This window comes from Vulpes vulpes, chromosome 4 (genome assembly GCF_048418805.1).
Source record: "Vulpes vulpes isolate BD-2025 chromosome 4, VulVul3, whole genome shotgun sequence".
In the NCBI taxonomy this organism is placed as follows: domain Eukaryota; kingdom Metazoa; phylum Chordata; class Mammalia; order Carnivora; family Canidae; genus Vulpes; species Vulpes vulpes.
In genome coordinates, this window is record NC_132783.1 from 18,967,826 (window position 1) to 18,981,204 (window position 13,379).

The following is a 13,379-nucleotide window of genomic DNA, read 5'->3' on the forward strand; positions in this document are numbered from 1 at the left end:
GAAGCAAATGCTGGGTATTTGTCGTTTCTATAAGAAAAAAAAAAAGTGAAAGGGAATAAAGGGGAAAGGAGAAAAAATGAGTGGGAGATGGCAGAAAGGGAAACAGAGCATGAAGACTCCTAACTCTGGGAAATGAACTAGGGGTGGTGGAAGGGGAGGAGGGCAGGGGGTGGGGTGACTGGGTGACGGGCACTGAGGGGGCACTTGACGGGATGCGCACTGGGTGTTATTCTGTATGTTGGTAAATTGAACACCAATAAAAAATAAATTTATATAAAAAAAAAAAGAAAAGAAAAGAAACCGTGAGACGGTAGAAGCCCTGATACTGGTCTGGCACAGGAGCATCCCCGCGGCCTGGGCCGTAGGGCGCCCGGGGGTGTAGCCGGGCCCTGCGGGGGTGGGCGCCCGGGAGCCGGCGGGGGCGGGCCGGGGCGGGCCGGGGTGGGCCGGGGCGGGCCGCGGGGAGGGGGGTGCAGAGCTGCAGCCCCACCCCCTCCGCGGCTTCTGGAGCCGGGGCCGCGCGTGCACCCGAAGGCTGGGGACTGGGAGGCGGAGGGACCCAGCCTTCCCGCCCGCCCCAGCAGTCGAGAGAACTTTCTTCGCGGACGAACCCTGCTGGTACCGGGACGGCGCCCCGCGCCTCGGCCTCGCGTCTCCCATCCCGGCCGCCCGGGGTCCCCCGAACCTCCGGGAGACCGAGCCCGGGCTGTGGGCGCGTCCGGGGGGCGGCGGGGGGGCGGGCCGGGCCCCGGGGAGCGCGCGGCATGCAGGCCCTGAACGTCACCCCCGAGCAGCTGTCCCGGCTGCTGCGGGACCACAACCTGAGCCGCGAGCAGTTCATCGCGCGCTACGGGCTGCGGCCGCTGGTCTACACGCCCGAGCTGCCGGGGCGCGCCAAGCTGGCCTTGGTTCTCACGGGCGTGCTCATCTTCGCCCTGGCGCTCTTCGGCAACGCGCTGGTGGTCTACGTGGTGACCCGCCGCAGGGCCATGCGCACCGTCACCAACATCTTCATCTGCTCCCTGGCGCTTAGCGACCTGCTCATCGCCTTCTTCTGCATCCCGGTCACCATGCTCCAGAACGTCTCGGACACCTGGCTGGGAGGTGAGCCCGCCGCGCCGCGCCCTCTCCCCCGCCGCCCCCCGGGCTCCCCTGCCCCGCTCTTCCTAACATTTCTCTCTCGACCAAACGAATCCGGGCCCTTTCTTAGAACCAACTCACCTGCGCTCCCTTGGAGAGAAGTTTTTTGGGCCACTCGATTGGGTCTCTAACGTCTCTCCCACTTGTCGCTTAAAGACACAGGAAGATGTTAGGAAAGGTGCAGGGGAGGGGGGGTTCGCACCGCTGATCAGTTGTTTGAGCTCCTTTTCCCATAATCGTACTAGAGTTTGTTTTCTATTTTCTTATAAAAGTAAGATTAAAGTATTTCAAATAATAAAAATACCAATATCCACTCTTTTCTCTTAAGTGAGCCTCCGGGCTCACCCCACAGTTGCTTCTGTGGCATCCAAACCGGTGAAACCAACTTACATGTATGTTTTCGGGGGGCGGTAGGGGAGGGGGGGCAATCTCGAATTACTCCTTTTCTTTCAAGATTGGATTCACAGAGTCAGGCAGGCAGAGGGAACAGAGAAGACACAACCCCCTCCTGATTGATAAAGGAGACATTGATTTCTCCCCTTTCCTTAAAAGGGGAGTGGAAAGGGCAGAGAAGCCATTCAGAGTCTATGAGCTGGGAGCAGTACCTGGAGGTTGAGAAAAAATAGGGCACTTCCCCCAAATGATCCAGTCTTTACAGACACACGGCTATAGAGCATCTTCCAATCCATAAGCAGTAGTGTCCTCTATTGTCATGTTTGTTTGTTTGTTTTTAGATTTTATTTATTTATTCATGAGAGACGCAGAGAAGGCAGAGACATAGGCAGAGGGAGAAGCAGGCTCCAGGCAGGGAGCCTGATGTGGGACTGGATCCCAGGACTCCAGGATCATGCCCTGAGCCAAAGTCAGACACTCAACCGCTGAGCCACCCAGGTGTCCCTGTCATGACTGTTTAATGGTGTGCCTTGGGGAGGAAGCACTGGTTGTAACCCCATTGCCATGGAAGGGTGCATTCTTGAGACCACATCAAAATTCATAGAATAATGCTTGCAAATACAGAGAGGATTTGAGAGAAATGGATCATTATCTCTTCAAGCCCTGCCATTTCCACTCCTTGGCTGCTTCCTTTTAATCTCACAGAGAGTTTCTTTCATCCTACCATTAACAATTTGAGATCTCCAATTTCTTTCGCTTGCATTGCTTTTTGTTTTCCATTAATTTGCATTGGGTTTTTTGTTAGTGGATGAAGAGGCTAAAATATTTGATTCCCATCTCATCTATAATGTAAATATTTTCAAAAATGCACTAAACGTTAGAGAACGTAGTGTGGATGTGAGAGTGACACATAATGCAGGAAGTTACACTGACTTATGGGTTACAGCCTTTCTTATGCACTCTGATGAAATCATCGTACTTGGGCATTTTAAAGTTGCCTGGTGCAACTCACTCCATAAAATTAATGGGTAAACTTTTATCATCATATATAACTTATTTTTTTGAGAGGAGTTTTCATTTTTACATATTTGTGAAGACAGATTTGTGAAGCACGTATGTATTGCTGGAGGATTATAGCTCTGTTTGTAAAGGTGAACATAAGAAATGTGGGATGTTATACTGGGAATCCAGAGACTGGATTACTACTTTGGCTCTGATACATGTTAGTTCAACACAGCTGGGCCTCAGCTTTTCAACACAGTATTAGGAATTCTGGAAGCTTGGAAATGGAATGAGGCAGATGTTTAGACCTTAGCCATACTGGGAGATTATGCCTGAGGAATACTCTAGGGTGGATCTTTCATCTCCAGGACTTAAGTGAGCAGTGCAGTGTTTTCTTAAACTTTCTGTTTTCCTTGCTTCCTAGTTCATGGAAGACATTGCACTATAGCTTCTAAATGCTGAAAAAGGACACTGTATTGTGCATGTATTTTACAGGTTGGGGTGAGGATAGAGTAACAGTTCAAAGGTAATCACGATTCATTATTTTATAAAGCTATTGAGGATCCTGATGGCAAAGCATTCTACCTTGGTAATACAAAAACTGAATAAAGCTTATCTGATCCCTTTTTGGGTCTCAGAAAATAGAAAATATCCCCAAATGAGCAAATATAGGATTTAATAGAAAAGGATCCACTCTGCTGTAGGAGCACAGAAGTCCGGAAGTTGTCCCCAAATAGGAGGCTTTTGAGTTACATATTGAAGAATGATTCAGATTGTTTCTAACAGAGAAAGAAGGATGGAGAGTACTCTAGGAACAGGGGTCAATTCAAAGTTTGGAGGAAAGAAAGAAGATGATGAAGTCCTAAGAACGCCATGTAAGTCATTTCAAGAATATATAGTTTATATGTGAGCAATGGTGGGAAATGAGACAGAAAGGTAGGTTAGTGCAACTTGGGGAGGAAAAAGTATCAGTTATGCCAAACCTAAAATATGAATACCCTTCAGATTCCTTCAGGGTGTAGAAGAAACTATAAATAAAACAGTAGGGACCTCTAGGAGGCAACAGTGGCAGAGGAAAGCCTCAGTACCCCCCCTAAAGGCAGACCCCTGCAGGTAGGGGTGTGTGCCCTGAATTGTCAGATCTTTTGTTGTTGCTGTAATTTTCTTTCTTTCTTTCTTTCTTTCTTTCTTTCTTTCTTTCTTTCTTTCTTTCTTTCTTTCTTTTTTCTTTCTCTCTTTCTTTCTCTCTTTCTTTCTTTCTCTTTCTTCTTTCTTTCTTTCTTTCTTTCTCTCTTTCTTTCTTTCTTTCTTTCTTTCTTTCTTTCTTTCTTTCTTCCTTCCTTCCTTCCTTCCTTCCTTCCTTCCTTCCTTCCTTCCTTCCTTCTTTTCTTCCTTTTCTTCTCCAGAGAAGCTGAGAATATAGAATTTTGTGATCTTGGCATTTAGTTCAAAATTTTTTTTTTTTTTTTGCATTTAGTTCAGATTTAAAAAGTAAAATGCAATTGGGTAAAATAAAAGCTCTCTGTGGGTTTGGCCACAAATAATTCATGGACCTCTGGTTTGTGACTTTCCTTCAAAGCCTCCCTATCAAACATTTCTGACAAACATAGGGCTATACATGAGTTTTCTTCTTCTTTTTTTTAGTCCACTTCTCTCCCTTGCTAGGGACCAACATTTCCTACTGAGTCAAACTCTGCATTTGGACAAGATCCCCAGGTGATTCATAAACACATAAAATTTGAGAAGCACCACCATAAGTAGTGATTCACATATCTGGCTGCACAGAGAACCTTCTAAGGGGGCTTTAAAAATGATCTGTGCTAGCCCCAGTCAACCAGTTACGTCTGACTCTCTGGAGCCAGCCTGCACTCACTTATAGACCATTGTGCACATCTCTACCCAGTTCCCCATTCAGAGATGTCATGTGGTTGGCTTGAAATCAGTCATGATAGGAGAATTTACACTGTGGACATCATCAGCTACAAATCACATCTTTAAAAACAAACAAGTAAACAACCACACAAAACCACACAGTTGTTTTCCAGCACATCACTGAGCAAAGACTTTGAGTTTTCTTTGGTATAGTGATGGCACCATAAATGATAGGTGCAACAAAGTGCATCCTTAAATATTTAGTTTATTTATATGAATTACACTCAACTTAGAAGGAGATCTAAATTCAGCATCTAAGTGTTGCTCAGCATGGAGACAAGTGTATGTGGAGTCCTTCTATAAGTTTGACATTACCATCCTAATGCCACTGCTCTTTGACCCACCAGTTGATTCGCTCCCACACCACCACTCCCCAGAATACCCAACACAGAGCTAGCAGGAGTAGGGATTCTCTTCCCCTAAGAATAGTAAATAGCATTTGCTTATGGTTTGTTTGGTTTTTTTTAATCACTAATAAGAGGATGGCGTTGTGTTGTCATAGAAATTAGGAGTTTAAGTCTTGGAAGTCCTGTGTGCATTCTGCTCGCCAATCTTTTGGTCAGACTCCAGCAGTGAACTTGCTCATTGTACTCTTGGGGCCAGGGAATTTATGTTTCCTTATCTGCAGCCTGTTCTTCCTCATTTTGTCTCTTTTTTCCTTCTCCTTTAATATCTTTCTTGGAAATATCTACATGTTCCTCCAAATTCACTGACTATGTTCCTTTTTCTTTTCAACTAATTTCCATATAGTAGATTTTGCTTCTGAACAATGCCCCAGAACATTATTGTCTCTTCTCTAGGTTTCCATAAGCTTGTCTTTTCCTTTTTAGTTTTCTTTATGTCTATCTCTTTCTTTATATTCTGCTCTTTGATGGTTCGCACACTTCCTCTTAGTTTTTGAGTGTGTGTCCACTGAAGCCTAGCACATGGTCTTTTTTTCATCATCCATTTCTGCCTAGAGGCTCCAATCAGGACCCTCCTTCCTTTGCTGATGATTCTGCAATCAGGATCTAATTATCTTCAGCTCTAATTCCTCTGCTATCAGACTAGGCATTTACACCTAGATATTTTGTTAGCATCCAACATTCTTTCACCCTACCTTGTCTCTCTGCCCAGGATCTAAACTATTATCAATAGTACTCTGAGTCATTTTTTGTATTCAGCTTTTTCTGGGTATCTGCTATGTGTACCGGGATATTATAGGTGTAGAAAAGTTATATCCATAATTGCTAGGTTTCAGTTAGAGCAAGAAGGGGAAGGTGGCATTCAAAGAAAAAATGATGAAGGCAGGGGATTTTGTTGATGTCAGAGTTCCAGAGTGCACTGTGGAGAAAGCAGGTGTTGAGGAACAGGGAGGCTTGAGTCAGAATGGGGATGTTTAGAGCCTGGACTGGGTCCAGAGACATGGCTAGTCTAGGAGAATGGGACTCATGGTGACTGAAGTTAAATGTGATCTTAAAACATGGAGGGATTAAGTCTGAAGAATTCCCAGAAGGAGGTAGAAAACCAGTACTCATTAGAGCCTCCTTTATGGCTCTCAGCATTAATGAATTGAGAGGGGGAGGTGCTGATGGCCTTGCCAGGAGCCACAGGATTCTCCTAGTTTTTATCCTGTTGTGGGTAAGCTCACAGCCAGGGGAAGGGATGGCCTCCTCAGGTGCACCCAGAGCTCTCTGCACCTCCATGCAATCCTGCTGTGGGCACTGAAAAGAATTTTCTAGGGAGGACTGGTAAATTGACTAAAAGCAATTACAAAAAAGGAGTTCCAAACATAGCCTAAGTAATGGCAGCCTCACCGGGAGAAGTGCACTTTCATGTATATTTATTACTTTTGAAGACTACTTGCTTGGGTAAGAAAATGTAAAAATTAATTTTCTCAGCAGCTGATGGGAAGTTCCTTTTAGAGTGGTAGTTCAGTCTTGCAAACATACAGAATCACCCGGAGAGGCTTTAAAATGATGCCTGGCTTCTACCTTTAGAAATTCTGATTTAATTGATCTGTGTGTGATACCTAGGTATTGGATTTTCAAAAGTCCGCCAATAATATAATTTGTAGCCAAGGTGAAGAACCACTGAAGTAGTGCAAATGCTGACAGCATCAAGGCTTGGGCTGCTGTGGAGGTGAAATGAAATATTGGATGTAAGGTGTTTAAGAGGCACAGTGCCTGCCAATTACACCACTGCAAGTTTGCTCTATATTATACAGAAAAAAAAATAGCAATCGGAGTTACAATGCTTGGAAGATCTACAAGTAAGTTGTATAAAATGGAGCCTGACATGGAACTCGGAGGCAATTCTTCCATTTTACTCAGCCAACCACATCTTCACTAAAGCCCTAAACTTTTTTGGAGTCTTTCACGGTGGATTTAGAAAGAAGTCAAAAATGATTATAATGTTGGGATACCTGACATATGACGAAAGACTAAAAGAATTATTTTCTCGCCTGGAGAATAAAACTCTAATTTTAAATGAGCACTCCCCACAGCAAGATTTTCAGTCCATGTTACCCAGAGCCTTGGTGGCTGGTGTGGGTGAACGTGGAGCAGGCAGGCAGGCTCGCAGGCTTCAACAAAACAGCTCCCTTCTCTCTTTATAATAAATTGGGTTTTGCATAAGATTTCATATTTGTAAAAAAAGGATTTTACTGGGAGGAAGAACCTCCCAGTAAGAGGGAAACAAAGTAGGAAAGAAAAGAACACTCACTGTATACTGCACAAAAAATTTAGGTGAGAGGCACCTGAGTGACTTAGCTGGTTGAGTGTCCAACTCTTGATTTCAGCTCAGGTCATGATCTCAGGGGTCAGGAGATGGAGGCCCACGGAGCACAGAGTCTGCTTGAGATTCTCTCTCCCTCCCCTTCTCCCCCTCAATCCACTCTCATTCTCTCTTTATCTAAAGAAATAAAACCTTAAAAAAAAATCTAGGTGAGTTTTTAGAGATTTCAACCTGATAAACTGTGAAATGGGTTATTAAAAGAAGTGGTTGGGGCACCTGGGTGACTCAGTTGGTTAAGGTTCTGCCTTTGGCTCTGGTCATGATCCTGGGGTCCCAGAATTACAGGATCAAGCCTTGCACCCACCGGCATTAGCTCCCTGCTCAGCAGGGAACCTGCTTCTCCCGCTCCCTCTGCCTTGCCCTCCTGCCTGTGCACTCTCTCTGCCTTTCTATCTCATATAAAGAAATAAAATCTTTTTTGTAAAGGAAGTTATTGAATTATTATGTGGTGAAAAGATCTTAGTTTAGGGGGCCAGCTCAGAGCAAAGGAATTAGACTGGAACTTCTTCAGGTCTATTTTATTATTTGCTTAGTGGTTAGAAAACATAATAATAATAATTTTCACTTTTCTCTAACATTTTAGAAATGTCAGCATCCCCAGGGAAATTTAAATATGGTAAAACTGATGTAGAATCAACAGTATTATGGGGCTTTTTTTTTTTTATTATGGGGCTTTTAAAAAACCTTTTAATGGTAATGATGAAAGCTATTGACAAAGAATAGACTCACTGAAGTAGAGGAGTAGTAAAAAAAAATAAAAGAAGTAAATCAAAGAGAAGGCCCAACAGCAACAGTAGTTTGGAAGTCAAAAAATTGTGCCCTGGGGCTAGTCTCTGGGTAATCTTCTCTAGAATCAATTATGTGCACCCTTTACAAAGAAAAGATGCTGTAGTCAGGAAACTCACTAAGTTTTCTCAGAAAGCTGGAGGGTGGTAGTAACAGCAATGGGATTTGTATGAGTCTGTCTACATAGGACAACAGCGTTTTACTTAAAATCAGGACACAAAAGAATTTGGCAATGAGAAAATTTGAAAATTTCATTGTGCATTTAGAAGGAATAAAAAGAATTCCCTTTTTCATTTGCTTTTCTAGAGCATAGCTTAGCATGTTCTTTGACCAGTGGGTGGTTTATTAGGATTCTTGTTTGCAAGTAGAGAAGCCTATCTTAAATAACTTAAGAAAAGGAGGATAATATTGTCTCACATCTTTTATACTGCAGTTTCATTTTTGGATTGTCTTTGTCAGGTAGTAAGAAAGAGCTATTAGCTCATTTTTTCTTTAAAACTACCCATTTCGGGGTCATTTGGGTGGCCCAGTTGGTCAAGCATCCAACTCTAGGTTTCTGCTCCAATCATGAACTCAGGGTCCTGGGATCAAGCCCGGAGTCTGGCTCCACACTCAGCGTGGAGTCTGCTTGAGATTTTCTCTCCTTCTCCCTCTGTCCTTTCCCCTGCTCTTCCCCACCCCATCTCTCTAAAATAAATAAATCTAAAAACAAAACAAAACAAAACAAAAAAACCTCCCTATTTCAACTCAAATGTGTATTCACAGATTATTTTGTTGTTTTATTTCCTATTTTAAAATTAAGGATTGATTTCTAATGATTGATTCTAAAATACTCAAGTGTTTATTGCTTTTATCTGTGTAGGCAAGACTAAATTTGTTCTTCCTGTGGCTGTAGTACCAGAAGGATTGCAGATTATTAAGGACTAGTGGAATTCTCCTTAAAATATAATGTGTTCTCATAACCTGGGAGAAGTAAAAGAGAGAGACAGTTTGGTGCAGTGAAAATGAGTATGTACTCTAGAGTGGACAATACTGGGTTCTCATCCTGTTGCACCATTTACGACTCATAAATTATTGAATTAACTATTAACTACATTTCTTTGCATTCTGTCCACCCCTATTAGGAGACCAAGCAGAGAAGTTATAAAATTATGTATGATGTTGCCCCCCAGTGGTCGATGCAGTGGCAGAAACCACAACAAAGTTGCAAATTTTACATCATGTTGTATGTTATCAAAAATTGTAGTGCATATCCAGTTCTTAAGATTTCCCATTGTATTTCAGTGTGAAGTATGCAACATTTATACACTTCCACCTATGCAAACTTTCACCTATAAAACCTGAAACGAACTTGAAGGTCCCTTTCAATGCATGTGTAAAAAAAACCATTTTTTAAAAAACCTCTTTGTGAAATTGAGATGCATTTAATATCTGCAGCATTATTTGCAGAGTGCAAACACAGTGTTTCACACTGGAACAATTATTTTATTTCTCTTTACTGTAGTTTCCCCACCTATAAATTTGGGAAAAGCTATGCCTAACTTATAGGGCTACTGTGAGAAAGAATGACCTAATGTGTAAAGGAACTTGGCACTTAGTGGTAGGTACCTAATGGAAGGAAGCTGATTGTTGTTTACATTTGCAAAGTATTTCTATTTAAAATGTTAGGCATGTTTGTGTGTGCAATAGATTTATAGTTAATAAGGATGATAGAGTCAAAAAATTATAATTGTAATATTAATTTCCCAAAGACATATGATATACATTTATATAAAACAATTATCAACAATCCTGTTCATGTATAACTTATTCTTGTTACTAAAGTCTTGAATAATTACCATGAAAATATTTACTTGTAGGCAGCACTGTGCACAAACAGGGCAGAAGCAGGTGATGAAACACACAATGCACTGCAGAAAGAGAAATCATGCCTCATTCCAGTAGAGCTAATGTGGGTTTCTGGGACCTGGAGGACAAATTTCTGAAATGAAGAGTTATCCTGGTCTTCTCCCCAGAAACCTTCCTGAGAATGGACTCCTGCACATTGACGCTCTGGCTCTGCTCACCTGTCTACTGATGCTTGGAACCTTAACACATACATATTTGTAGAAGTCCATATTGACTGGTTTAGGAGTACTGTCAAGCTATTCTACAGATAGAGCAACATGCTTGGCCTTTTAGAACTTTTCCTTTACTGCATTACTATAAACAATAAAGGATTTATTTTTACGAGGAGGACTTTTTTGGGTCAAAATCCAATCTCAGTGTAAATATAAACCTAATACAAGCAGTGATTTCCTCAGTGGGTCTGAGGAAGGAAGAGTGGAAATGTATTTTAAAAGGACAGTTTTACTTTTTTTTAAAAAAAGCAAGGTGATGAAGCCTTGGAAATTAGCACTGGTCTAATGCTTAAAACAAATGAAGACTTAACGAAGTAAAACTCCACTCTGAGCAAGATGTAGATCCTGTTAAAATTTTATATTACTTATAAATAGAATCATTAGGTATACAGTACAGATCTTCACACTGTGTTTTCAAGATGCAAAAACAGCTGGTTAATTCAGTGAGCACATTATTCAATTAAATTTTCAGTGATGAGGAAATAATACATGTGAACTTTATGACTTTGAAGATAAAATCTATTTGCCTATTTTTTTGTCTCCTCCTAGAATGGCAAAGACTTCAACTCTTGTTTATCCAGCATTTAATTGCCCAGTAATAGAAAGCTCTCGATACTACATAGTAGTTCTCAATAAATATTTTTTGAATGTATTAACATATATCACCTTATCTGTCATTATACTAATATTTGATGCTTTTAAGGAGTCCATTGTATTTATTTTTGTGATATAAAGAAGAATGAGATCATATTTATCTTTTGTATATCTTTCCTTTTTTGGTTGCAAGAAATGAAGATTCAATTTACTTCAAATAATTGGAGTTATAGCAAGCCTATTTTGTAGCAGTAAAGAAGAGAGGGATGTCTTGAATTTAAGGACAGTAACAGGTAGGTCTCATGGAAACTGAAGAGGGACCTAAAATAGCAGCTGTGTGGAGCTCAGCATGAAGAATTCATGAATTTCCAGGGCTCGGCCATAAATGTGACTTTACCTCACTCCACCAGTAGACAAAGCCTTGCTTATTAAATCCGGTTGCTTTTTACTCCCATAGTAGTCAATCTTTCAGTTTATTCGATCTTTTTTTATCCTGTATCTTCCACCTTCTGCTTTGTACTCTTGAAAAGCTGAATAAATCCTAGTGCACCAAGTGTCAAATTCAAAGAGCCCTAGTCCAGTGACCAACACTAATATAAAATAATTTTATTCTTTACTTACATGTCTCAAAGAACTTTTAAAAGATTTTAATTCATTAACTCACAAAATTATTGCCTAAAACCCCTTTCTTTCATTTCATTCAGGTCTTTACTATTACACTTAGTAGTGTGCCACAGAACTTGTTTCACCTTGCAAAGATCATGTGTCTTTTCAAGCCTGCAGCACACGTAGACACAATGTTGCCACACTAGTATTAATATAAAGCTGTCACTGACTCCCACCATCATCTTGTAATGCAGGACCTCAAGGTCTCTCAACTTCTCCATCCCAACCCAAGGAAACCTCCCTTGATTATGAACATATGCTCCAATTCCATGTGGACATTCTTACTGCCTACTTCCTTCCCTCCATCCTCATGAGCCTTTCTCCTCTTCACTGTTCGTATTTCTATTCCTCTCCCCTTCCCCCCCCCAGTTCTCTCTCTCTCAATCTCTCCCACCTCCTACCCTTTCCCTCTCTCTCCTTAAATCTCACTCTTATTTATGCAAATATCCCATCCTGATTTCTGACCCAAATTATTTCACACAATCTGGTTAATAAAATGGCCCATGGAGGGAACTATCCAGCAGATATGTCTTTTAGTTAGGGAGAGAGGAGTGGAGGAGAGGAAGAACCTAGGAAAACTCATAGACTAATTTTGCCCCCGCTGTATTTGTTTGTGTTTAGATTTTCTAAACACCTTCTCATAACCCTTATGGCTCCCACTCTTACTCATGGCTCTGTTCTGAAGATTCACAGTGGCCCTCCTCTCAGTTTTGAAGGGGAAAAAAACACTTTATTGATATTATAAAAATCTAATAGAAACAGAAGAAAAGGGAAATCTACAGATAGATGAGGGAAATAATAACCAGAAGAGGAGAATAAGACAGAATTATATCAGATTGGGTACTTATAATGTCCAACCTCATTAGCTGGGGAAGCTCAGTGGATATAGCCAGGATGGAGTCCCAATTCAGAGGCCTGGGCAGAGCATCCTCTCCTCAGGTGAGACTTCCAACTGACCATCCCTATGAGGGCCATATTTATAGGACACATGCCAGGGTCTGAAGTTAAACATTTGTTCTCCTATATGCAATTTAGAGGGAGCTGCATTCCTATGTTAACATGTCATTACATATTCAAGGAGCCTGGGCTAGGGTGTGCTTGCCTCCCTTCCCAGATCCCATTCTTGGGGGCCAGCCCAGCCTGGAGCCAGAGGGGATGTAATGCAAGATTTATAGCTCTTAGCATCCAGACCAGAAGGGCCAATTCTGATCTGGAGGCCAGCTATTGTCAACTAATCAGGCTCCCGAGGTCACTCATGCAGCACAAACCTCACTGAACAACATTCTTTAGCCTGCCTGCATATGTGTAGGTCACAGTGGTCAATTATGCAGGACAAATCACAGAAATCTCCATCCATACAATACAGGCTTTTCTGTATACCCATTGGCTTTATCTCTTGTTCTGTTTCTTATGTCGTAAGCCCAAAGAGAAGGAATTTGACTGGCTTAGACTTTGGATCCAATTATAGTTCAGTCAACAAAGGGCTAGGAGGGACAAGTGGTTCATGTGCCCCATATTGGGCCTATCTTTCAACAGAGTTGGAGAGAAGGTCATTGCCTTAGCCTGGCAGGATGGGCCTGAGTTAAGATGTAGTTTGGGTCCCTTCTTTAGGAAATCGCAAGAGGCTGCAAAATGCACTAGGCTTATATGGTTTCAGAGAGGTTAATTGATTCATTTCTTTTAAATTATCTGTGAAATTCTCAAAGTTTTAGAACAGTTGTCTGTAATATATTTGCAACAATATTTCAATAACAATGATGAGAATTTTAAGTCAGCCAAGTATGAACCTTGGTTATTTTCTAAATTGGCTTTGCTTTATATCCTTATCAGACTTGATTTTCAATGGTCTTTCTTGTAGTAAACATGTCAAAGAAAGATTTTCTCTGTATTTAAAGTAACTCTGTACACCTATGCCTATTTTTCTCTTCCTGGAGAAAAGCGTATAGCAAAAAGGAAAAAAAAGAAAAAAGA

The 13,379-nt window shown here is 41.6% G+C and overlaps 1 protein-coding gene across 1 annotated transcript in view; it reads left to right on the plus strand.

Annotated features, from left to right (window-relative positions):
- The first annotated feature begins 508 nt into the window (after window positions 1-508).
- QRFPR (pyroglutamylated RFamide peptide receptor) overlaps window positions 509-13,379 on the plus strand; it is a 52,145-nt gene continuing 39,274 nt past the window's right edge. The window contains exon 1 of the mRNA XM_026016814.2: window positions 509-1,104. Coding sequence (XP_025872599.2) covers window positions 765-1,104 — 340 coding nt within the window. The 5' untranslated portion in view covers window positions 509-764. The remainder of the gene's footprint in view (window positions 1,105-13,379) is intronic.